We start from the raw sequence: 27740 nt of genomic DNA on the forward strand, positions 1-27740 counted from the left end.
TGACAGGGGAGACGGGGTTAGATGTAAAGAGAATAGAGCTGTCTGATTATATTACCTCCGGGTATAGTCTAACATGCACTTAATGTTTTATTGTGTTGTGTAGTCCATGCACATGCTTTGGGTGTTTGTGTGTGAGTCTCTTAGCGCACGTGTGTCCTGATCAAATATGCCATGTCCTAAGCTATACTTCCTGTAGCCAAAATGAACCCCAACATATTGCAGCTGTTTGGATCTGTTTTTTGTCAAGCAGTGAGCTGTGTAAATCTTTTCTGTGGGCACAGGAAATGTGACTTTGATTGTACAGGGTGCAGTAGTGTGGGAAATAGAAATGTCAACTTGACATTGTAATAAAACAAGTTCAGAGACTGAGATTATACGCATCACAATGTGGTACAAGTGCACACTGTAACACTCTCTGACAGCCAGTAAGAATAGTAAGCAGCCGGGCGTGAGCTCTAGGGTTTGTGTTTTTATAGCATTGTTCGTTGGCAGCTCTTTCATTAGATCAATCAGAAGTTTGAGGGCATTGTATTCGATCAGGCATTATGACAGGACACCTAGGACCCAGCTTTCAGCCACACACACATTGTATAAATGTTTGTTTTTGTTGGACTGCTCATCATTTTCTCGCTCCTAAATGCGTTAGTCTTCCTACTTCCCGCTCTAACATGACTCAGATGGTTAGCAGTTCTCTGAAATGACTGGATTTGCAGGAAATGAGAGGATTATGTGCTGCCCTCAAAGTGGTCAGAACATATTGCTCTTTTCTTTGTAACCCTTTCCTCCTTTGGGTGTATGCACTATAACCATCATACCTCAGCATCTACCTTCATTTCCTGGTTGTGTCATTAGCAACCAGCTAATGACCGCAGAGCTGTTCATAAAGGATACACCCAAGGGCTGACATACAGCTACCATAGCTGCTACATTGTACTGCCATGTGGTAAATGCTTGTATGCTGCTCATGCTCTTTCTGCATGTCATGTATTTATTTTTGCTATGTACTGTATATACAGTTGCAAGAAAAAGTATGTGAACCCTTTGGAATGACCTGGATTTCTGCATAAGTTGGTCATAAAATGTGTTCTGATCTTCATCTAAGTCACACCAATAGACAAACACAGTCTGCTTAAACTAATACCACACAAACAATTATATGTTTTCATGTTTTTATTGAACACACCATGTAAACATTCACAGTGCAGGGTGGAACAAGTATGTGAACCCCTAGACTAAAGACTTCTTCAAGAGCTAATTGGAGTCAGGAGTCAGCCAACCTGGAGTCCAATCAATGAGACGAGATTGGAGGTGTTGGTTAAAGCTGCCCTGCCCTATAACAAATACACACCAGTTTTGAATGAGCTATTCTTAAGAAGCATTGCCAGATGTGAACCATGCCTCGCACAAAAGAGCTCTCAGAAGACCTACGATTAAGAATTGTTGACTTGCATAAAGCTGGAAAGGGTTACAACAGTATCTCTAAAAGCCTTGATGTTCATCAGTCCACGGTAAGACAAATTGTCTATGAATGGAGAAAGTTCAGCACTGTTGCTACTCTCCCTAGGAGTGGCCGTCCTGTAAAGATGACTGCAAGAGCACAGTGCAGAATGCTCAATGAGGTGAAGAAGAATCCTAGAGTGTCAGCTAGAGACTTAAAGAAATCTCTGGCACATGCTAACATCTCTGTTGACGAATTTACGATACGTAAAACACTGAACAAGAATGGAGTTCATGGGAGGACACCACGGAGGAAGCCACTGCTGTCCAGAAAAAACATTGCTGCACGTTTGAAGTTTGCAAAAGAGCACCTGGATGTTCCACAGCACTACTGGCAAAATATTCTGTGGACAGATGAAACCAAAGTTGAGTTGTTTGGAAGGAACACACAACGGAGAATCCAAAGGGTTCACATACTTTTTGGATGGAAATTAGCTTAAAGCTAAAATCCGGCTCATTTGCGCTTGTAAGCATTGTTTTGTTTTAAAGTGTTCGGAATTAGAATCAGAATACCTTTATTAGTCCCACAGAGGGGACATTTGCATCGTTACAGCAGGAAAGAGCCACAGACAGCTTAATGTTACATATGTTAAAAAAAGTACTAAGTTATGATATAATAAAAAATATAATAAAGAAATTAAACTTTTCAAAATACAAATCCTGTAACAGTTCTTAGGATTTAGCAGCCAGGTATATATTACAGTTATTAATGGCATATGTATATAATAATGTATATATTGCACATAGTTTGATGGTATAACAGCAGCAAGTTACAGAATTTACAAAATATAAAATCGATGTGCACTGTCCCGGTTCAAATAAACGATTACATTTAAATCACAATTGTTATTAATAACTGTTTAAAGAGTATGGCGTTTGCAGTTTTATCACTATATACTGACTATAAATGTTGGTGTTTGCATAGCAATAAACCCAGTTTACATGGCATTCCTGCTGTTTTCGACTTCCTATATATTTCCCTTATATGTCCATATAAAACATGTACATAAACTTGGTGCATACGCTAATAATTAACCATACATGCTTGACAACACACCTTTTATTAAACCTGATTTTCACTTATATGTCAGTATTCATCGTGGCCCATCTATCTAGCAGAGAGTAATTGTGCAGATTGGGCACCTACAAATAAGATTGGTCCTATCGGAGTGACCCATGGGGACCCTCTCTCTCTATTTTTCACCTCTTTGTTGGAAATCTGTCACATTATGAGCAGAGGTCTTGAGGAGATTACAGGTTAATAGACCCCGATGTCATTTGAGGTCACAGGAGTTACCGGATTGTGTCAGGCTGGATAAAGTGAACACGCAGCAGAGAGAACACCCTCAGGGTTGTCTGTTGAAGAAATAATTCACAGTTGTTGTATTTCTCGTCACTAGAAAGGGTTAAGATCGCTCTATGCTAACCTCTGCCTCCAAAACAAATTATAGTGATGCTCTTAGGACGGAAATTGCATTGAAATTGGAAACCTCATACTGTGTCCTTCTGTGGGGTTTTTTTAGGTCAGAAAATCAATACGATCCCAAGAGATTTATGCTTTCTGTCATCTTGTTGGCAAGGTCCCAGAACTAAGCAGCCAGTGTTTTATTACATACAGTGATTATGCACAGCTATATATTATGAGGCTGAAAAGCATAATGATACTATGCTGTTTCTGGTATTGTACTATACATAAAAATATCTAACGTACCCTTACATACCAAATGGAGATTTGTCCTCAGTTTACTGTATCACAACAGTATCTGAAAAATGTTGTTTTTTTTAAGATGACGTATGATATAATTAGGGGTGTCAGGAGGATACCATAAATGTTGTAGTCGATACTATTACAGCAATTCAACAATACCCAACTCATAACCCAGTCAAAAACAAAACAATAAATCCCATGTACAGTACTTCAAAACACTATTGTTTAGATTTATTTGCATCCTTATTTAAGTTAAGATGTTAAACGGGTCGTAATTCTGTAACATATTTTATATTGATGGGAAATCATCTTCGATCAACTGTTTGGTATTTATTCAAGTTTCTTGTTTAAATTAGGTAGTTTCTTTCAGAGTTGTAAAAAAAAAGATCTGCTTAAACTAATTAAGGATCTTATGCCACTACGGCAAGAAACCGGCACTAATGAAGAGGGTAATGGCTGTTATAAATGTGATGATAGCAATCTGAGTGAAGTACTGTATTAATTACACTTAATACTGTATCACTTTCATGCTTGAGAGCAGACTTAATGCATCTGTTGGCATGTTAAATATATATACATCAAGTTATAACAAGAGCACTAGGACTTGACATACGGGGTGAAAAGTAAGGATAAAAGTGTTTGTTGAAGCCGAGTGCCATCTTTTTGTGAACCGTCAAGCTGTTCTATAGTTCTCCCTGAAGTTCTGCCAACTTTGTACCGCACAAAAGAACCACATCCTGAAATTCAATATTACATTTAAAGAGATAGTCTTTGTGTGTTTTTAAAAGCTGCCAAATGCTTTCTAAAGAAGAGGAGCCAGGATTTAAAGTGTCCTGTCCTTCAAAACAAGTAATGTGTATGAGGAAAGAGAGTTTAAATAGACACGATTATGAATGAAGGATTGATGAGTCAATGTGCTTTATTTGTTTGAATATTTACTCCTCATTCATACCTAATCCATGGACTAAGTGCTTTATTTGTGAGTTAAGCGCATGAAGACTTTCTCTTTGTGCAGCAACTGGTATAAACGTGTTTAACAGGGCCTATGCAAAATCTATCACCCATGAAATTAAAACCCAACCAAAATGGACGTTTCTCTCTTAAATGTAGAAGGATGTTTTGCATAGAGAGGTACTGTTTATCTGAAGTGTACCGCCTCCCCTGAAGTGAATTACGGTCCTTCCTCACAGCATCTGTGCAGCAGCAGAAGACATTTAAACTGCTGAAAAGCCTCGTAAGTGATAGGCAATGATTTGGTCTAAATTGTGATTTTAGTAAAAGCATAATTGACAACTAGCTGACTATATTTCCATTCTGTAGGAAAAGCCATTTTTTTTCAAAACACAAGTCTCTTTTTAATTGGAATTCTCTATACTGTAAATACACATTTTATTCTATATTGAATATGTTCATGTTCCTTTGATCATTTTGTCGCATCACCATTTGTATGACTATTATGTACATTATAATATATCAATCTTTAGACAACAAAAAACACTTCTTTGGTGATCTTTATGAAATGTATATGAACAAGACCTGAAAGTAGGAGTTGATTCAAGTACATTGACAGGAAATTATTGTGCGGCTATTTTAATAATCCATGATGTCGATACAAAAAATGCCATAACACAAAGTCCATGTTACATTTTGGGCAACTGAATATGTTTTTGTTTCGGCCTGTTTTTCAAAAAGAGAAACAGGAAATCTGAAGACTAATTGACAATCAAGAAAATAATGAACAGATTCATATTAAACTCAGCTACAGCACTTTAGTTGCCACCTTATTTTTTAGCCTTAGAAAATATGACATTGCTTTAACACATCAACCTGCTGCCAAAAATGGCAATGACAACATGTCATTTCAATCATGACGACCTGAAATGTTGAGTCTACCAACGTGTGCGTTGACACTTGACCTTAATACATCCACTGGGTGTTTCTCAATGTCGAGGACGCTTCGTTGGTAGGACATGTCTTCCGAGTCAGGTCCTTCAGAAGTGAGGCAAGAATCCTTCCTAGCCTCGGAAAACGAAGAATGGTGGAACAGGCCAACAGGTGTGCAGGTGTGCGTCATATGCGAGGCCCCGCCTTAAATGGAGCGCGATGTCCGCCAAAGATTTTGGAAATTTGTCCGTGCGCAAAGCATTGTGGGGATTTTAAGACCGCAGAGGATACACATGTGCAGCCTCAAAAAAAATTGCAACGAAGGACGCCGGCCTCGGTAGAATTCCAAGGATCCTGGACATTGGAACAGTCCTTTGGCGGGACTCGATGACGTAGCATCCTTGAAATAGTGGCTCTGGAGGAGCCTTCTTCGACATTGAGAAACACCCACTGTGTCTCTTTTTCTTTTCCATTTGGTTTATGGTGTAATTTTTTCCCACCTCTGCCTCTCAATATACTTCCATCACACATGACAATGGGATTGAGTGTGTCCGTTTCGGCAGCAGTGATGGCTGACTAATTGTATTATTTTGCTGACGAGGAACAACCAGACTTGCAATTTATATCCATTAATTCTTGTTTTATCAGATGATTAAATCATAGCGGTTACATGAAGTGGAAACAGCCGCGTGGATTGTGTCAAAGTGCCGCATTGAGAGGACTCTGGTGTCCCAGCAGGACTTACAGTGACGTTAGGGAGGAAACCCTGATGACGTACACACTTACGCACATAGACGCACACACATACACACACCTCCTAAATGAGAAAAGGCACTGAGGCTTGAAGATGCCCTCTTCCATGCTCTCCCTCTCACTGCCCCCCATCATTTTACTCAGTACATTCAAGTGCAGCATCCTCTTCTTCTCTTCCTCTCCCCTCTTATCTTCCATCATACTGCGCCTCCTTAAAGTCCAATACATCATCATGTCTCGTAGTCCAGATAAGCCCGGTTATTTAACGATATATTAAGCATGTGTCCTTGGCCCGTTCTACCCTGTTCGCTTTTGTTCTTTAAAGTTTCTGCACCAAACTTTTCAACTATTTTTCTTGTGAAGTATAGAGACTTAAAAGCGAGGACAGCCTTAAATCAAGCCAGACTGATCGACTCTTGTCACATCCTGAATGTTGTTTCTGCAAGGTCATACAATGTCTTGCAAAAAATATGTTTGGCATTGTGATTCCTGACTGAATAGCTTTAGGTGAATAGTCTGAGCCGCATTTGGTTTGCCAGTTATGTATAAACGACTTTTAGTTTTCCTATTTCTGCATGGCAAGTTAGTCAGTTAGTGTCGGATGGAAAATCATATTCATTACCAAAGCTAGATGGACTTTGCTCTGGCACACACACAAACTCACACACTCTCTTATGGTTCAATAAAAAAAAAACTATCCCATTACTTAGGTTTATCCACATGCGGGCAGATACAAACAAAGTGCAACCACACCATGATTCATGGGTTTTTAGGTGTGAGTCATAGAGTTGTGTTTATGCGGCAAGTTAATCTAGCATATTAAAAACGTTGTTGTCTTGAGGTCATTTTTCACGGACTGAAAACTGAGGTATTACATTACATTTCATTTGTTAATCTAGCAAATTAAAAAGGCTACTTATTCTTTGCAGTAGCTAACAGACCTTATTATATGATTGCCTCTGTTGACCCTGGAGGTGTGTGTGTGTGCAGTTGTGCTTGGAGGAAGTAAATCACTGATTGTTTGTGAGGTTTCATTGTGTCTTTGTAGAGTGTGGTGTGTGTGTGTTTGATTGAAGTGACTGTCAAGTGGATATCCTCTAATCTGAGTTTGTCATCACCAGAAACGAACGTTAATGGCAATGGCAGTTTAGGTGACCTGATGTACTGGTTAACACACACACACACATACACACACATACAGTACACACACACACACACACGGATGGTTTACAGCCCAATTACCCAGCCTGCCTTTGTGCTACAACAGGGCTTTAAATCTTTGGAGTCTGCTGTACTCAATATAACCTTTGTTGCTCCTTCCTCTTGCCCATCAACCACAGATTCACCTCCGTGTCTCTGTTTGCATGGGATGCTAAACCATCTTTGTTTTTGTCCATTAAGAGATTTCTGACTAGCTCAATATCATCTATTGTGCTGCAAGCAATCATTAAATGTAGATTCAGGGTTATAAAGGCATATTGTTGGTGCTTTTGGCCAAAATGTATATTTTTCATGATAACTTTGTACTCTGCAAAGTCGAGGCTTGAATCTGGACACACAGCAACATTGCTCAAACGAAGACCAACATGGCAAGAAAGACGAACAATGAGAAAAGCAAACAGATTGTAAACATGCCAACAGTTAAATTCATTTATACGGGGATCCCAAACATTTCTCTATGGATGGTTTTTATAATACCACTCTGTTTGTGGTCTTGACACTGATGTTTGGATTTTCTAACACATACAGTACGGACCATTGTTTACTATCTTCACTATCTGTTCTTCTACGCACAAAATTCTTTATTATTCCGCCTGTTATTTTGGCCCTCTTCTTCTCCCACATTCCACATCGCAGAAACTCCGTTCAAACATCAAAACGTTCAGCTCGGTCGGGAATTGATGGCTATTACTTTTTTCATTCATAACTTTCATAATTCCAGAGATATAGCCCATAATTCATCACATTTTTAACATTTTAACTTTAACATTGTGCAGCTCGTTAAGGTAGAGTGCGTGATGTTAGAGTGGAGGACAGTTTGAAATTTGCCTTCATATATTTTTTTTTAAACTGCCATAATTCCCAAACCCTACATTCCTGAGACATAATTTTTCATGACTAACGTAGGAAAACATCTCGTAGCTTGAAAAATTACAAATAATCAAGCAAAAAATAATTAAACAAAATGCCTCTTGACTCTTTAGGGTATGAAGTGACAAAAACTTTCAACATGCCTCCATTAAAGCCCATTGTAATTTCAGGCTGATATTTCCTCACGGTAGCAGCCGCACACCTTTAGTTAAACTGCCAAAAAGGCCACATTATTAACCTGAAAGTACACAACAATTACACTTCAGATACTCAACTTCCTTGACATGCTTCACGTTTTGAAATTTCACAGATATCTGTTACGGTTCTTTGACAAAACGTTCACATGTAAGAGGTTTATCTCTCATTCAGAACAATGGAAACCTTTGATCTCTGCACACCTCGTTAGCTCAAATATAAACACCTGTGTCATGGGACACAATGATGTCATGAGCAGTGTTGGGCAAGTTACTTCCAAAATGTAATATATTACATATTACTTATTACTCTCTTTTGAAAGTAATAAGTTACATTACAATATTACTGTCTCTGAAATGTAATGAGTTACACTACTTTAGTTACTTTTGAGTTACTTTCACCAAAATAACTGCAAAGAATGGCTAGGTATTTTAAATGCTAAAATGTGGTTTAGTGCAGCTCATTATACATCCAGTGAAGGGCAATGTGGTATAGCATAACAACTGTGTAGGCCCTTAAGGCTACTAACAACTTGTATTACACGGCTTAGTTGAATACTCAATTCTGATTGTAACTTCTTAACATGTGACACGTTGTTAATACAGTAGTACAGACCACTGTCAAGGACTATAATGAAGGTTGCTAAGGAGGATCAAGAAAGAGAAAGGAAAAGAGGTTAAAAGACGGAGCGCTGGACGTCAGATAAATCACCAGAAGAAGGCAGAGAGGAAGTAAACAATAACAGGACACGGAATGGGCTCTGTAGTGTGTTTAGTATATGGCCATGTACAGGCCCGGTTCCAGAACAAAATGACTCGGGGTGCCTCTGAGATTACAGGGGGCGCAGCAGTAGTAGGTTTACATGAGCAATAGTGGCCGGCAACAGCAATGAAAAATAGCATTGATGGTCCCCAATGAACAGATAATGGCATTTGTTATGTTTTGAAACCAAGCAAGTGAGAACATTTCAAGTGAGTTAAAAGTGCAATCCTGAAATATTTCATATAGTCCAAAATGGACTATGGCAAAGAAAAGCACAAAAGCTTCAAAGCTGTACTGATAAAACAAATGAGAAGATATTGTAAATCAAGGCAAATATTATTTAAACCAGCTCATGGTTTGAAATGCAAACATTGAAAAGCAAAAGTATTATTAAAACCATGTACTAAATCATCACCTTGGTCCCATCATATACTCTGGGAAGAGAATATTTACTGTGCTTGAAAACTGGTATCACATCATCATGACTTTGTGACCTGGAGAACATTTCAGCTGCAACATTAGCTCGTTGATAAGCTTGGGATATGAGATCTTTTTGTAGCCATTCGTGGTGAAGGCATCTGTGCTATTGTATGCATTATTTTTGACCCAACATTTCTACAGGCATGGCAGAATATGACACTATTTTCACATGAATATTCTAGCCATTGTCTATTTGTATACCACGAGCTGCAAAATGACCGCCTAACCCCAATGTACAGGCGGGTACTTGTTTAGATATACCTGGACAGGCTCTGTTTTGCCGTGGTATCCTGGCACCTGCGGGCCGCAGAGGGGCGGCGTAGTTTCGGCGACGAAGACTGCTGCTCCGGGGGCGAGGGCGGTGAGTCAGGCGGGAGTAAGCTAGTGTCCACAACGGAGGGTAACGTGATGTCCCCATCTGACCCGTTGCTACTGTCTGCAGTAGATGCAGTGTTGCTGGCGTTTAGTGATGGTTGCTTTAACCATTTTCGTATAAATGATTATCCACAGATGTGTGTCACTGCTGTGGAAGCACTTTGGAAATGATGCACGCGCAGCGGAGCAGGTCACGCGCACATGACACAATTTGTTGTTTGTATTTTTCGCTCCATTCTCTTTTTTGAATAGAGGGTGCATAACATTCAACTGCCCCGAAGATCCCGACGCGAAGCCTGAAGGGTAAACACACCAGGTTTACTAATCTACCCGCACAATTTGTCTGGTGTCGGAATGTCTCGCTATGTTAGTACATTCTTAAAAAACAAAACACCATTTAATTTCGGGTTGAAATGTGTTGTAACTGCGTTACTGGGCATTGTAACGGGTAATATATTACCCACATTTCATAAGTAATGCGTTACATTACTTCGTTACAGCAAAAAGTAATATATTACTGTAACTCCATTACTTTTGTAACGCGTTACACCCAACACTGGTCATAACACACAGGTGTTCGTGTTTGAGCTAACGGTGGTCACTGGAGTTTAACAGACTGTCTGAGCCTATTATTTTCTGTCTGATGGAGACTTCATACTGACTTCAACATGTTCCACCTATTTTATACATTATTGGTGACACACAGCTGTCGTCGTTAGCTCAAATATAAACACCTGTGTCATGGAACACGATGATGTCACATTGACAGGTTTGGTACAATGCAGCCATCAACGCATCTAAGCGTATTATGGGATGTCGTCAAATGCCGTTGGCCTGGCGACAGATCATTCGCCATCAAGTTAGTTCAAAAGTTTGCAGTTAAAATATTCTGCTGCTTGTCTAAGCCTTTTCACTTTCTTTTCTTCTCTCATCACACATTCAAGCCCCCAGTGTTCATGTATCATTTCAATCTAAATTCTTCACTTTCTTCTTACACATTTCAGCATAGCAATTCAGCGTCAGCTTTTCAGCATAAAGCATTCCCACTAGCAATTTCTTCAGGAATTGCATTCTCTAGTTATGTTATATTCCCTAACTCCTCGAAAAAATTGTTCACACTCAGCAAATGCAGATTGAGTAGCTAATTGTGAGGATGTACCGATTATCTTGTGACTAACTTGTTGTTGCTGGCATGGTGGGAGTAATGAGGGAAGATGAAGCACAAATATGTTGTAAAGCTTTGTTTTGTTTTAGCTTATTTCACCAAGGAGCATAAGGCATCAGGCTAACCTGAGAAACTGGTTATAACCTGAATGATTGTCCTCTTGTGAAGTTCATCCTTCAATGTTTGGCTCACAGTGTATCTGGGTCAAAAGTGTTTGAAAAAAAGAAGAAGAAGAATTAATTGGCTAATATAATGTTATAAGATGGCATTCAAATATCAAAATTGTGCTAAAGAATCGAGTATTAGTTAATCTCAGCAGTAAACTTGGTGAGCACTGTCGTTATACCAGTATAGATTGATGGTTGAAATGACAAAAAAAATATCTACGTTAGATATCAATATTTTTTCACAGTACCATATAATGTGTGTAATAGTGTGTTATGCCCGTTGCTGCAGATACACGCTTTACAACATCAGGAAGATACGTCCCCAGCTGACTCAGAAAGCGACTCTGGTCCAGGCTCTCGTCATCTCACGCCTAGACTACTGCAACTCCCTCCTGGCTGGTCTACCTGCATGTGCCATCCTACCTCTGCAGCTCATCCAGAATGCAGCGGCTCGTCTGGTCTTCAACCTTCCTAAATTCTCCCACACCACTCCGCTCCTCCGCTCCCTTCACTGGCTTCCGGTAACTGCTAGAATCCACTTCAAGACACTGGTACTTGCTTACCATGCTGCGAATGGATCTGGCCCTTCCTACATCCAGGACATGGTTAAACCGTACACCCCAGCGCGTGCACTACGCTCTGCATCAGCCAAACGACTCGTTGCGCCCTCGCTGCGAGGGGGACCCAAGTTCCCATCGGCGAAAACACGTGGGTTTGCTGTCCTGGCTCCAAGATGGTGGAATGAGCTCCCCATTGACATCAGGACGGCAGATAGCTTGCACATCTTCCGGCGCAAACTGAAAACTCATCTCTTTCGACTCCACTTCGAGCGTTAGAACTATTAACGAAGCACTTTTATACTAATAAAGGACTGGCTTACCTAAAGCCAGTTGAGTAGCACTTGAAATGTTTGGCTCTATGAAACCTGATGTACTTATATGATTCTGTTTTCTTCAAGGTTGTGTCTTCCTGGTCGAATGTACTTATTGTAAGTCGCTTTGGATAAAAGCGTCAGCTAAATGTAATGTAATGTAATGTAATGTTATGCCAGTCTGATGTAGATTTATGACTGAAACGCTCATAGGACAAAACCAAAGAGGGATTTTGTGAATGAATGCGGCGGGACTGTGCACTTCCAGTCCAAATATCAGAGTGCTTTATCATGCAGGAACAGACTACAAACCTAGCAGACTTGAACCAGATGCCCCTCCGACTTATGATCCATCCATCTATTCACTTCATGCACTCCTCCATCCATTCATGGCTGCTATGGGCCTAGTTGTCATGGTTACTGTGTCCTTGCCGTTGCTAAACCCTGATTGCGACTTGTGCCGCCAGGAAGAAAAAGGTTTATGATAGCACATATACAGTACACACAGGGGCAAAACAAACACTCACTCATCAGCGGTCCTCTTGTAAGGGATATTCATTCATATATCTTATCACACACACCTACACGGCTTGTAGCTGTACTTCAAAGCATCGTCTCAAACGCTTCCGATCAGAAAATTGCTTTCTGAGTGTATGGCCTTGCTTCTTGTATCATCTCTTTTCTTGCAAAAAGGATGCTTGGAGTTGGAGACAGACACAGTTGCCATAGTTTCCCGCTTCTCCCTCTCAGGGTCGATTTAAGGAAAATGTACCAAGCAGTTACTCATCTTTTAAAGTTTTCATTAATATGGATACTGATGGTGTTATCTCTTATCTGCCCTTTCTTCTTCTCTCTTGATTTAATAAAACCTTTGCCTTCTTTTCGCTCTCTATCCATCTCCCTAGATCTGTTTCTCTCTCTCAGCAGTTTTTAGCATTGCCCCAGAGCATTTAACCTTTAGCATTGGTTACCATGGCAACAGTGTCATATGCAGAACAGGAAATGCAACGTTTCATCAACAACAATGTTTTTCATAGTACATTTATTGACAACTGAAAACTACATGGATCTGTTTTCCTCCTAGATGAAGCCATTCCTATTTTGGCATCTCTGTGTATTACTGGCACCTGAATGTTAACAATGAGTTGACCCTTTCTGGGCTTCAGGATGGATTTTATTAACATTTGTTTTAACAGAGTTGGCCATGACCAAAAGCAGGGCTCCAAGTTTTCACCAGCCAAATACTTGTTGTCCCTGCTGGCCGCATCTGTCATATTTCCGGCAGCTTTGGCGAGTGGACAAGTCATTTTTCACTTCTGAACTCTCTTTAGCAGCAGCCACATTTTAACTCCCTCTGCTCATCGTTGTAGTTTGACGGTCCCCAACTTCACTTATCAGCTGTCACACCACCTTATTGAAGCCCCAGCAGGCAGTTGTGTGGGGATAACAAGCTTTGAATAACCCTGTTATAGTGATAGACACAGATAATGACTTGCTGGTGAACATAGTTGAGCATTTGGCAGCTAATGAAGCCAGATATTTCCCTTGGGAGATGGTGGTTAAACATGCTTAAAACATGGAGTTAACTTTTACATGTTCATGTTTATCAATTCCAATCTATTGTACTCCCTAAAATGCATATTACATCGGGATCTAGCACCAATAACAAACCAAAACAACTTTTACAGCACTGATTAGACGGTTACATGTTTGCCTTTTAATGGTGAAGTGTGAAGAACAGGAGGGGTTAGTTCCACTTATCTGGTTTCAGTGGAGAATAATTAAGGCTTGGCTGCCTGGTTGGTTAAATATTTGCCACAAATGTCTTCATCTCAAGTGTTGCAGTCAGTGGAGTTAATATATAAAAAAGTCTGGTTGTGAATAGTGTTAAAGACAACAAGTCAGGAAAAAGGCCTACGCCAGTGTTTTGATTTATGCCCACCTGTGTTTGTGAGTGGGGGCATTTGGCAAGAGCTTTGGTCGATATTTAAGGAAAGCGAAGAACCACGAGAAGGAGGAAGCAGGAAGTATTGACCGAGATATGAAGCTGCTATTATTGGCTGGTGTGAGGAGTTAGAGCTGTGTGAGTGGGAAAGGTTACATGATGATGGAGAAATTAGAGATGGGTGACGGAAAGAGAATTGCTCATGTGATGTGTTTGTTTTCTGGGTTATGGGTTGTACTCTGTGTAAATGCAGGTCTTGCTCTGTATTCCATGCATGGTGATGTAGAGTGCTCTACATTTTCACTGCAGTCAGCCAGCTCAGCTTTAACTATGATGACATCATTGTTTATATTACCAGCACCCACTCTTTCTTCTCTTCCTCTCCCTCATCCCTCGTCCCTCTCTCTTTTGTTCCCTTTTACCCCCTCATGCCATTTTTGTCCCTCTTGTACTTATTTATTTATTGACCATCGCTGCTGCTGTGGATATTACAAAAGTCCGTTACAGCCTGTGGCTTGGCGCTGAACAGCCTATCATCTTACCGCTATCTTTGCTAGTGATATTAATAGTACAGATACCAGCAAAGGATTTCCTGTAGCATCCATGCTAATCCTGTCACTTCCTCATAACTTTGTCTATAACATTTGATATCAAATCTCCTACTCACTAAACATTTGCTGGTGTCATTCAATGATCAGTGTCAGCTTGGTCAGTGTAGTAATATTTTGTGAATCAAGTGTTTTTCTTAAACAAATCATGATGTATTTTGACTTTGTGTGGTTGTAGTGCATCGATGCTATGATTGTAAATAGATGGTCTTCTAAACAAGGATGGGTATTAATCACAGCCCTGCCCTCCAATCCACCAAAGGGTCAAATATCAACACATGTTACCTCTAGGCTCAGGCCGTATCAATGTGCTTGGAATACGAGGGTATTTAGAAATACCGAATGTATGGTTTTCAATATTGTCAAAATGCAGACGCTTTCTTCCTAATAAACTAACACCAACATGCTGGATTAAGGTGACGTATTGTAGTGTACAGAATGAGCTACCAGAAATCAGTTTCTACTGGTTAAAAGGGCACCTCAGCTGAGATAGATGGTGACTGTGAGAGGTAGGAATGCCAATATTTTGGGTTTAATCCCTATGAAATTGGCGAGCAGAATTCTTCCAACTACAAAAGCAGTTTATTATCCACATGATTTAATGTAACTGCATGTCTACCACCACATCAACTCCACTTCATCCCACCAAACTATATACTCTTTAAGAATATATATTCTGTTGTTGTGATGTAATGTACTAAAAGGAGAACTGATTGCTCATTGTCCAAGTGTCTCTTATACTCAAGTCACACTTGTCATTTTAATACAATGTAATATACATTTAGTTGAAGCTTCTCTCATCTCATCTGTGGCTAATACACAGATAATCACCTTAAGTAGTGAGGGATGAGTACTACAGGTCTTAGCCAGCCTGAATCTTGACCTGAACTTTCTTTGTTCTCCATTGGTCTCTTCTTTTATGATGGCCTTTAAATCAGTTCTCGTTCTTTCTGCCCCACACTAAGCTACTATTAAGGCACCATGATGTCTTAGGATTGCTCTGGGAATGGTTAAATGTCCATCTGCAGCACTGCTTCTACCCACTCCTTCCTTCCTTCCTTCCCTCCCTCCATCTCTTCCTTTAGGAACTTGTCATCTGTGGCTGACAGGAAATAAACTATCCGAAGGAGTTAGCTCTGCCCTCTGAAATGTGGCCAGTTTCTTTGGTACCTGCCTTCAGAGTTAATAAAGGGGTAGAGAGGACAGAGTTCCAGACAAAAACAAAGAGACATTCCTGCCTCTCCCTGACAGATATCCGTGCCTGACTGCACACATGCGCACAAAGACGCATTTGTATGGACAATCACATACACGAACCCTTTTTTAATAAGCTCAACATTCTCACATCTCTGCATACAGAGCTGTAGACACTAATTTCTCTGTTCAAGCTACCTGTTTCTAAAATGTTCATCATCTCTCACAACCTAAAAGATCTCAAACGATTCTGTTATTGTCTCTTATACATTACTCTCTAGGGTGTTTGTTTGTTTGTAGCCTTTATTTAACCAGGTGAAAGCCCCTTGAGATCAAAAGATCTCTTTTCCAAGGGTGACCTGTTTAGTGTAAAATGGATAGTAAAACGGTTATAAATGATTGTTGGAGTGCATCCAAGGGTTGGAGATGGATGGAGAGAGAAAATAAGGTAAAGGGCAACCAGGCCATCCCTTCGAAAAAAGGTGCTTTAATCTGCATTTGTTTTTTAAGCAGTCTGCGGTTCTAAATGTTAATAAGCATGAGTCCATTAGTGAGGTCTGGTGAGAACAAAGTAAGTGTCATTCTGGAGGAGGTAGGACTTCAGAGTACCTTTTGTACTGTATTTTTCCTGTGTCTGTGTGTGTGCACTCGGACGGACAAAGTCTAGTGTAGGATATTTGTTTTCATAGTAATGAGACTGAGACACGGGTGGTTGGTTGGTTTGTTGGATGGATTGTGTAAACTACTGTCTCCTCCATGTTCACTAGTCATTTTTGCTGTCTCCACTCTGGACTTTCTCACTTTTTCTCCACCTCTGAGCTGTCATGCTCTTGAAAACTTCCAGGTGCTCCTCTGGTCTCATTTTCCAGGAAAAAGGAGAGGCTACAGTGAGACAAGCACTGTAATTGTCTTGTCTTTTTCAGCTGGCTCGCAGCCCGAATGAGATTTTTTTCTTTCTACGCTTCATGCCAATATACAGCGCTTCCTCCCTCCCTCTTTATGTATGCATTTCACTTTTTTCACATCTAGTCTTCTAAACATTAGGGTCATAGAAAGCTGGTGAGGGCCATGGTGTACTGCTTTACTTTGACAAAGCATGTTAGTTAAATGTCTGAACCTGTGCAGCCTTTGCTGTGTTTGGACAGGTTTCAAACCCCTGCATGCTCCCCCTCTGTCCCTCTTTTTGTCCATCATGCTGTAATTAATGTCAAACCCAACAGTGTGTTCTGGAGGAGGCGTGGGCTAACATGGTTAACATGCCCTTACTTGGCTATAGCTCCTATCTCAGGGCCCCTTTTTTGGAGCGCTGGCCTGGCTGTAGACCTGTACTGGCCCCTTGTGTTTATCAAATACCATTACACCACATCTGTCTGTCACAAGGCAGCTACATCTTCTTTGGAGCTGTCAAAAATACCCAAGTTATTGGAGTTGCAACGCAAGCTCTTACTTTAATGGCAACCAATGTTTTTATTTAGCCAGAACCGAGTCCCGAGTAATTTTCAATCTTCAAACTGGATTTTCATTCTCTCTGAAGTCTCTGATTCTTGACGAGCATTATTTTAGCATGCAATCAATTTCCTCCTGTTCTCTGGGAACTCCTGTTGTTTCCAACAGAGGATTGTGTCATCAGAAAGAATGCCTAATACAAAGTGAAGCTCTCTTTTATTCAACATCACATACACATGCCTAAAGTAGTTGAGTAGACTTGTCTGGAACTGTTACTGCCACAGTGTCTTTACCAACCCCCCCCAGCCAAAGCTGCGTTTGATTCCCAATGAGAATATGCTTTACAAGAGCCTGCAGCTCTAAGTTCATATCATCCCATATCCATCCAAAACCACTCTGTCTGCTGCTCATATCCATTTTCATAACTTTACTTAACTTCCTATTTCTGTGCGTGCAAATTGTATCAGTCATTGTGGTATTGCATACAGAAGGTGTTGGCTAACTGAGACACAGAGGCTGTTAATTTGTTTAACCGTGAGTGTCACACATCTACTGACACTAGTGACATGGAAAGATCTGGACATGTGGAGGCTCATATTTCACACCAAAACCCGCACAAGAGAGGCAAGTGGCAGCTTGAGTTCGTGTTTGTTTGTCATTAACCTCTAGTCTTTGTGTGTGTGGGTGGTGCCGGGGGGGGGGGGGGTTTTGTGTGTGTGTGTGTGTGTGTGTGTGTGTGTGTGTGTGTGTGTGTGTGTGTGTGTGTGTGTGTGTGTGTGTGTGTGTGTGTGTGTGTGTGTGTGTGTGTGTGTGGTGTGTGTGTGTGTGTGTGTGTGTGTGTGTGTGTGTGTGTGTGTGTGTGTGTGTGTGTGTGTGTGTGTGTGTGTGTGTGTGTGTGTGTGTGTGTGTGTGTGTGTGTGTGTGTGTGTGTGTGTGTGTGTGTGTGTGTGTGTGTGTGTGTGTGTGGCCATCTTATCAGCTGTGAAGTGCAAGTTGATGCAGGAGGATGTATTTATCCTTCACCTCCTCTAACCCTGAAACACCTTGTAAATAGTTACGTTTGACGGCACATTGTAACCTAAACTTATTTCCTTGTATTCTACATGTGCTATCAATTAACAAAGCAGTGCTAATCCATAAAAACACTTTCTGTTTCAGACAGTTAGTGTTTATCCTGTGCGTTGTTGCACTAAATAATCATATAGACAAAATTAAATGCAAACGTCCAAATACAAATCTGTTTAAAGCAGAAAAGGACCTTTTGCACTATGTTCAATTACTTTTTAAACTGTAAAATAAGCCTAGAGGGTCTTCACTAGCTCATTTAATCACTTCTACATTTGAGATATTCCTAGTACCTTTTCAATCGTGATCAGTCAGATAACATTGTGGATATTTAAAGCGTATCTGAGCAGCAGTTACTGCTAGCAGATACATGTTTCAATGATCGAGAAGGAAGGAAGCGAGATTCAGTTCAAGAAAAGAGGAAGTGAGAACTAAGAGTGGAGAGAAGCTTCCCGTCACTTGTGTGGCAACCATCACCATCTGACCCGTTTCTAACCTCTTGTGTGAATGTTTGTTTTGAATGTGATGCCTTCAAGAATACTTGTGCACTCAAGTCAAGTAAATCTGTATTATCTATAGTTTGTTTTTATATTTAAATGTACTTAAAGCACTTATTTTTGTAACCTACGTTTGTTAACCTCCAACACAACAATCCTCCCCTCCCAGAAAGATTCTCATATCACCTGGAAAGAGAGGGACTTTGCCAATATTAGAAATCAGGTAAGTTCTGGTCATATCTCCTGTACAGCTGCTTTATATTCAATCTGCAGCTCCTCTTCTGCTAAGCAAGCTAGTAACATGTTATCCACTTCAGGCTGAAACACGTTTGCCTTTTTTGTCTCCGCCCTCTGAAACTTCAATTCCAAAATGTTCAAGCCACCCTCTTAGTTTTCAGTGACGTAGCTCTGCTAACAGCTCGATTATGATACTGTTTGGTTAAGAGAGAGGTTGACGCACTGGATGCACTATCCAGCAGCTTATTCTCTGTTGTTCAAGTGGTATTTTCTGCACAAAGCGCAATAAAGTGAAATATTTGGGGGGGGGGAAAAGTAAATGAGAGGGCACTTAAGGACTAGTGCAAGCTTTTTTTTAAGGGGCAGGATAAGCAGGACTGGACTACATGAGAGGGAAGAGAGGGACATGTCTTTCCACAGACCGGAAAATATCTCTCATCCGCAGGCAGTGAGTCGTCTGAATCGTCCTAACACATAGAGGTGAAAGCTCATAGTCTTTCCTCTAGCTTCTACTCTGTTGAATTGTGGGTAAAAGCATGTAGCTTTGAGTAAAAGGTATTCACCACAAAAAAACAGTTGTGTTAAAATCTATTTACAATGGTGAAGTGTCCAAGAAGGCAGCAAAGTCGTACGTCATGATCACATAGAGCCGGGTTAAATCAACACAGATTCACAGTTAATGACACTGTAACATCGCTTTGTGCAGCAGAAAGACACAACCATATTTCCATATTCTTTATCTTGTTTCTCTATTGTTTCAATTTTAAATCCACTCTCTTCCTCTCTCTCTTTACCTAAAATGCTATCTCTCTCGCTTACCCGCAGATGTGTGTGTGTGTGGGGAGACTTTTTGGGTGCAGGACTGTGAGAATAAGAGCAGGCTCTTCCTTCCTGCCTGTTTTGGTTCCAGTTCACTGCAGCTGCAGTCACTCACTGAGGACACACAGGGCTCATCAGACCAGCACAGAGCAATGGAGAGAGGGAGGACAGTAGAGATAATAACAGAGAAGATGAAGAGTTGATTATACTTGAGCAGAAGGCTGCTTCTGAGGAAATAGATTTTTTCATGTGCACTTAATGTACACAGAGCTAATCAAATGTGACAGTTAGTTAGACAGTTAGTGGAAATGGGTAGGAAGATGATGCAGAGGTTTTGGCAATGCTGAGATGGAAAAGGACAAGAGCAAGTTCGCCTACCTGAGCCGCTTTCTGACCTTCCACCTTTCCAAAAAGAACAAAGCCTTGGCTGGCAGCCCTCCGACCTGTAACAGATCAACAGCTGCACCAGGCAACAGCCCTGACTCTTTACCTGCAGAGAGGAACCACTGGACGGTAAAGTGATACCTACTTGTGTTGGCATCTTGATTAACTCTAAGTACTCGTCTCAAGAGAGTTGTTAATGTCATTTTTAAATGAACGAGGGTGGAAGAGGGATGTATTAAAGCTGCAAAGTGCAAACGAGGATCAGTGCTTGTTGTTCTGTGGTGGTTTAGAAACAAGGTGCAGCTGAGAGCTTGCATGTTCAAAAACCAACTCTGGTTTCCTGTTGTCAAATAAAATCCTATGGTGGCCTGTGGTTTCGCCTGCTTACAGTGAATTGTTAAAACTTTAGAATGTTAGGATTTGTCAGTCCCTTTTTTATTTGTAGGTTCTTCAGTGTGGCAACTTATGACTATTTTCTGTGTTATTTGTATTTCTGGGTGAGTTGATCACTGTTTTTATCTATACATGTTCAGAAAACTGTAAATAACGCTTTTCCCAGAACCAGAAATTATGTTTTCACATTGCTCATGGGAAACTGGAGAAGGGGAATCTAGCAAATATGTGTTATTTTAACCTGATCAATTATATTGTACACAACTTACTACAGGCTAAAAAGTGTTTATGGTATTTGACATGCATTTCATATGGTGTGCATTGCATGGATAATAAGTGGTGGAACAGGCAAGATGTCCTACTTTCTTGTTCCAGATTTTGAAATGTTTCTCTGCAAGTAGCTGTGAGGCTTCAGGAGAAGGAATAGTTACTCCACGACCACTCAGTTACATTTTAATATTCTCCCTGCAGGTAACTACAGTGTTGCCTTGTTGTAGTGGTCACAGTGTGAGAAACCTTTCTGTTCTCTGCTCTCATAACAACACCCAGTCTTTGTTGTTTTTCTGAAGTGAATTGAGGGTGAGATTGACACCAGGGGCCTGTACTACGAAGCTGGTTCAACCTAACCTGGATATGTTTGAGTTAGCCGGTTGGCCTAATCCAAAACATACGCGCTCTCGCTAAGCGGTCCTACAACGCGGGTTATCAAGTGGATCGCTCAAGCCAGCCGTGTCCTATCTAGTTAGGTGCGCGTTCACATGAAAGGGGTGGTATCTGGAGCATTCGACCAATCACAAACATGGAGAAGCATACTGACAGCGCAGTGTCATACTTCCTGAATGAAAAGTCAACTAAAATATTAGACATATGAAGAAGTTAAACTTTAAACATCCATGACTTAAACACTTTATCCAGGATCAAAGCCACATAGCTGCACCTGCAAGGTGAATACAGCTGGTAAAAGAAAAAGTGTTTGAATGCATACATTAACAGGTTTATGATATCACTACCCCGTCTAAAACACGATCTGACTTTAATTACATTTGTCTCGAGTGTTTTGTCAACTTAATGTGTTGCTTAAAATAATACTTCTGCATACAGTATGTGACACTGTGAGTGTTGCACAGCCAGATAAGGCTCAGCTGACTCAGATAAGGAAATATATGATACATTATGAAGTGATATGCGGACTGTACTTAATGTTACTTTGATCCGGTTACTTATGTTGTGGCAGATATTTAAGTAAGCTTTCTTAACGCTAATGTTATAATAGTCAAATTGCTCTGAAGATGGGAGGTGATATTCTATTAATGTTCACGTTCACACAGTCGGTGATTTTTGCCGGCCGTCTTTCCTGCGACGGCAGCTTTTCTGTATTTCCTTTCTCCTGCAATATGACTTGATCGCTTTAAACTCCGCACACTGAGCTCTGATTGGTCAGCAGGCAGTGCTTTCACTGAGTTGAGCTCTTAGCCTGCAACCTAACCTGGTCCTGACCAGGTTAGCCGCTAAGCATAAGTTACCATGGAGATCTAGCCTGCTAAAAAGAGAACCAGCTTCGTAGGACCGGAAAGCCGGAGTTTTCCCTGAATTTAGCCGGCTAAGCGAAAATCCTGCTTCGTAGTATACCCCCCTGGTCAGCGTTATGTGTTTTTGTGTTGGAGTGGCAGCAGTGGCAGTGCTCCACCCTGTAAATACCCGAGAAGTTTCTTGAGGTTATACAACTTGTTTTCAATCCCTGAAACATAAACATGAACCACTGGAGGCATTTTACATTACATTACGTCTGAAATGTGCACTGTCAGTTGTTTGTGATATGCGAGTCCCCATCATTTCCAGAAACTACTTTAAAAAAGCAATACATTGTTCCGAAACACTGGGTGTTATCACTCGTTCGCACACAATACGTACATCTCACTTCTTACCGTGCTTCCTCTTTATGAAGCATTTTATTTTGATAGTGTTATTTACAGTAGAAGACAATATCCTACGACATACTGTAACTTCTCTTTTGGCTCTGCAAACAATCTCTGACATGTTCTTTTCACACAATCCTTACAAACACACTGTTTTAGCCATTGTTTGTGAATACTGACTGGTTTATTAAACGTTTCCCCTCTGCTTTGCACTCTGCAGGAAGATGGAGATATCAAAGAGATCAACATTACCCATGTGGTCAAGGAGGGATCAGAGAAGGCTGATGCTTCTCAGTTTGAACTGCTCAAAGTGTTGGGACAGGGATCGTTTGGCAAGGTAAATCTTGTCTCTTTCGCTCTCTTAGTCGGACAATTTTAATATGCACTCAACCTCTTATTTAATATAACCGAGTGTTGTTTTGTTGCAGGTGTTCCTGGTGCGAAAGGTGACCGCCCCCGATGCCAACCAGCTCTACGCCATGAAGGTCCTCAAGAAAGCCACGCTGAAAGGTACATTAGCCTTAAAAAGTGTTCAATCACAGAGGATGGTTTAAAAGGCTGACTTGGTTAGTCAAAGTGTACTAATAAACACAAAAAGCTTGAAATTCCTGACCCCAGCTTTACCTTTGAAAACCTAAGTTTAGTCTACAACATGCAGTAGAGTTGCTCTGCAGCTGATATGTTCCCCATCATTGCCTGGATTAAAGATGGTGTTAGAGAATGTATCTACAACTAGTTTGATTATTGCTAGTTTCAAATTCTTCTCAAACATTTTTTGCAGATTTCGAGACAGTACTTTAAGATTCAGGACATTGTGATGAGCATATTTAACTCTATGCTGATATGGATAATGAAAACAATGTGTTGCAGCCCTGTATTTAATCCCCTTATATAACATCACCTTGTTTAGTTTATGTATGATTGCTTTCTCTTTAGCTTTTGTGGTAAACTCATTACTTGTTTTGAAGTTGCAGTACCCTCTGTCTGTTTCTTATAAAAGGGTGTATCTTTTCCTGTCACTCATAGAGAACCACATGCAGTAGAAGTGAGACGGTAGTTGTCTTAGTTTTGTAGTGAGGTTACCGCAGGTTTTACGTTTTTTCTACTTATGCACCCAGGTGGTCTCATTATTTTTCATAAACATCAGCTTTATTCACACAGTCCCCTAAAAGTAGTTTCATTTTCCTTGGCATGAGCATTTACCATGTTGTAGCATATGACTAATGGTTTCACTTTCCTCATCAATCAGAACCGAGTTGACAGCTTTGACAGAGCCTCAAACTAAAACTCTGCATGGTCCGACATCCTCTATGATTTTAAATCGGCAAAGAATTGATCCATTATTGGGCAGCCAACTAGAAACCACCAACTTGTTCAACCACACTAGACAATATAGTACAAATGCTTGAGGGCTTTGTCAGCCAACTTTTTAATAATAAAGTTTATAATCACACTAAACTCTGCACCTCCATTTATCCTTCAGTGAGAGACCGTGTGAGAACTAAGATGGAGAGAGACATCCTAGCTGACGTCAACCACCCATTTGTTGTCAAACTGCACTATGGTGAGTCTGCCTGGAGATTTCATTACCAAAATGTTTTAAGGAACCTGGAGACTGTTTTCTTACTATCTTATTGTTTAAGATTCCAGAAATCTTCTTGTTAGCTTGCTGATTTCCCAGTAAATGTTGTATCTTTTATTTGTAGCATTCCAGACTGAAGGCAAGTTGTACCTGATCCTGGACTTTCTCAGAGGAGGAGATCTCTTCACCAGACTCTCCAAAGAGGTGAGAGTGATTCATTGGATTGTGGTTGTTTGCTGGCTCTGTCAGTCATTTATCTTATTTGATGACAAATGTTTATCTTTTTTTCCCCTCCATTATCTTGCACTTTTAAATCATTGTTTAATTCTCTCTTTTTCTGTGTCTCATGCCTCTCAGGTGATGTTCACAGAGGAGGATGTGAAGTTTTATCTAGCGGAGCTGGCGTTAGGACTGGACCACCTCCATAGCCTGGGCATCATTTACAGGGACCTCAAACCTGAAAAGTAAGAGAACAAATTGACATACTAGACACACAAAAAGATAGTGCGACAAATGCATGTGTGCAGAAGTGGACAAAGTACTCAGATCATCATTGTTATTAAAAGTTGTTAGGCCACGATGCAGACATTCTCTGTTAAAAGGCTGAGGTCTTTGAAAATGTTGTTAAGTAAAAGTTATAAAGTATTGGCATCAAATATATCTCTAAATTGCATAGGAGTACAGTATTTCAGTAAATGTACTTACTGTCTACCATTTAAGACTTCAGCTGCAGCGTCATTGAGCCTTCATTTCAATACTACTATTATCTGCCATCAGTAAGAACATTCTTGAAAATTGGCACAGTTTTACATTTTCCAAGCAAAATCTTGTCCTAAAAAAACCTTGACAATTTATGTATACAGAGATGTAAGCCTATGGTCTCGTAGAAAAAGCTGTCATCACTGCTAGAGTGCTCCCTGCAGATACTTTTATTCTAAGAGTTATTTATTCGGTTCTTGGAAATAAATCAGAGCCTTTCTTTTGCATGATAAGTTATTTTGCTATATTGCTATAAAAAAGTACCCAGTGGAGTTTTTCACTCTAAACATTTTGAATTACCATTCCTCTCCAAAATGCTTTGTTTGTTTCCCTTAGGCCTATGAGTGCAAACTCATTAATCATTTGCAAAGCTTTGTTAACTTTTGAACCCTGCATTGTATTTCAGTCTGCGGTCCTCTCTTTATTGTTGCATGGCCACTGTTTATGTTTACTGCCATTGGTTGTAGATATGCATTCCCCAACCTCTGCAATTTTCCTCACACTAGTGATCAAAGAGTCAATAAGGTGCCTTTAAGTTGAAAGCTGATTATTGTGTTACATACTCATTACAGCAGAATGTGCAATGTGTTTTTTAAATGAGTAAAATATTTAAATGTTCACACTCTTCCGATACATTCATGATTCTAACAATTGATATTGTTGTTTAGCATTCTCCTGGATGAGGAGGGACATATCAAACTCACAGGTGAGTCTCCTGCTCCTTTCTGCCGATACACTCACAGACACCAACTCTACCAGACACACCTCTACCTTGTTGACCCTCATTACTCACACTGGGGTGACAGCCTTATCTTACCGACTCCAGATATCTGCATATGGGCGTGTACATGTTCCCGAAGTTAATTATTACACTTTATCTGCTTTATCTATCTCTATAATCGTCCATAATCAACGCCATTTATTGACTTCCGGGTCCTGCCACCACTGAACTGAAGGTTACTGTATCATAGAGAGGCAGTGCAGACCAGATAAAGCGTTGTAAAATAGTTTTTATTATATTTTAACCAACTAGTTGAAAGTGCTGTAAAACAAGTGGCAAAAGATACACTTTGGTCATGTTAGATTATATGGAAATCATTCATGATAACAGAAAGCACTCTACAGTAGGGTGCTACACTGATACAGCACATTGACCTGCTGACTGTATCTTGTGGTGTGTTTTCCAGATTTCGGCCTGTGTAAAGAAGCCATTGATCATGAGAAGAAAGCGTATTCCTTCTGTGGTACTGTAGAGTACATGGCACCTGAGGTTGTGAACAGGCAGGGACACGACCAGAGTGCCGACTGGTGGTCATTTGGAGTACTTATGGTAAGCAGGAAACACTATTTCAAATTATATTAATTGTGTTTCTATATCATACATACTCCTTTAATACATCTTCTACTTCACATATATGTACATGTACATGATTACAGTTTATTGTTCTCTCTCCCAGTTTGAGATGTTGACTGGATCGCTGCCATTTCAAGGAAAGGACCGCAAAGAAACTATGAGCCTGATTCTGAAGTGAGTATCCTCATGGTGGAGGAGCATTTCAACACAGAAGCCAGTTGTCATATCTTGTTGCGATTTAAGAAAAAAAACCTCTTGATATAAGGTGAATAAATGGAGCTACCTGCCGTCTGTCTGTCCCTGCAGGGCGCGCCTGGGAATGCCTCAGTTCCTCAGTGCAGAGGCTCAGTCTCTACTCAGGGCTTTGTTCAAGAGGAACCCTTCCAACAGAATGGGTTAGTACCAACTACTGAACAGTTATTTCACAAATGGCAAAATAAGCACTCCAGCTCTGTTTCCTCATATATGTGTCATTGGTGTTTCTTGACAGGATCTTGTGCTGATGGTGCAGAGGAGATCAAACGGCATGGTTTCTTCTCCACCATCGACTGGAACGTAAGTGAGAGAAGGTCAACAATATAATTTATTGTGCAGAGTAAAAAGTGCGGTACTTATCTGTCGCCACTTTTTAATAGAATTTCCAACTTTTGCACAAATACAGATGTGTGTTATCATGTCGCCATTTTCACAACAATATACTATCTCTAACCCTCTCTAAAAAATTGCGTATTTAGAGAGTCTGAAAAAAACAGTGGCAACAGATAATCCACAAGTACCAAAAGAACAATTAGATGGTTTTCATTTAGGAAAAACAACTTTTGGGGTGGAATTTAAAGTATATTGTGTGATTGAAAGTATTTTATTCCTTTTTAGAAACTCTTCAGGCGAGAATTAAAACCCCCGTTCAGACCAGCAGTGGCGCGTCCCGACGACACCTTCTACTTTGACTCTGAGTTCACCTCCCGTACCCCTAAAGGTCAGAAATCCAAGCTGCATGTTAACCTGTTTTTTTTCTTCACCCTGAAAGAAGTTAATTGAAAATGTAATATTTTTCCTGTCAATGCAAGATGATTATTGTGGTTACAGCTCCATTAAGATGCGATCACACTTTATTATAGGAGTGTTTGTAAATAAATGCACAAGCTAGGAAGTATGATCTTCTTGAAATAACATATTAAAACATGGCATTTCTTAAAAAGGCACATATTTCTCTTTTCCATCCTTGACATTCCTTATAATCTTCCAGACTCCCCCGGTGTGCCCCCCAGTGCCGGAGCTCACCAGCTTTTCAGAGGCTTTAGCTTCATTGCGTCGCCTTTGTTGGACGAGGAAGGGTCTGCGGAGCCAGTCAAGCCTCACCCAGTGGTCCAGGTCAGAATAAATACATTCTACATTCTGAACTACGAGATCCAGTTTAAACAAGAGATGTCCTTTCTTTTACTGTGTTGGATTTATCACTGAATACACAAACTACAGCTATCTAAAGAAAGAGGGGAAACACACAAAAGTACAAGGTCTATGTAAGACAGAGAGGGGAAGGAAATGTCAGATACCTAAAAACAGGTACAGATCCTGTTTCATGCGTGAAAGGAA

General features: G+C 40.4%; 1 protein-coding gene across 3 annotated transcripts in view; it reads left to right on the forward strand.

The window, feature by feature from the left end:
* Positions 1-27740, forward strand: part of rps6ka1 (ribosomal protein S6 kinase a, polypeptide 1) — a 50133-nt gene that overhangs the window by 18144 nt on the left and 4249 nt on the right. The window contains exons 1-14 of one of the 3 annotated variants that reach the window (XM_034231719.1): positions 17594-17765; positions 18873-18926; positions 22673-22789; positions 22881-22962; positions 23936-24016; positions 24159-24238; positions 24392-24498; positions 25462-25499; positions 25981-26123; positions 26251-26321; positions 26454-26542; positions 26638-26702; positions 27021-27123; positions 27394-27518. In XM_034231719.1, coding sequence (XP_034087610.1) covers positions 17724-17765; positions 18873-18926; positions 22673-22789; positions 22881-22962; positions 23936-24016; positions 24159-24238; positions 24392-24498; positions 25462-25499; positions 25981-26123; positions 26251-26321; positions 26454-26542; positions 26638-26702; positions 27021-27123; positions 27394-27518 — 1197 coding nt within the window. In that variant the 5' untranslated portion in view covers positions 17594-17723. Of the gene's footprint in view, positions 1-17593; positions 17766-18872; positions 18927-19848; positions 20273-22672; positions 22790-22880; positions 22963-23935; positions 24017-24158; positions 24239-24391; positions 24499-25461; positions 25500-25980; positions 26124-26250; positions 26322-26453; positions 26543-26637; positions 26703-27020; positions 27124-27393; positions 27519-27740 lie in introns of those variants that run through there. The other 2 variants (XM_034231717.1, XM_034231718.1) reach the window with 2 other exon arrangements.

Source organism: Gymnodraco acuticeps, unplaced genomic scaffold (assembly GCF_902827175.1).
Source record: "Gymnodraco acuticeps unplaced genomic scaffold, fGymAcu1.1, whole genome shotgun sequence".
NCBI lineage: Eukaryota > Metazoa > Chordata > Actinopteri > Perciformes > Bathydraconidae > Gymnodraco > Gymnodraco acuticeps.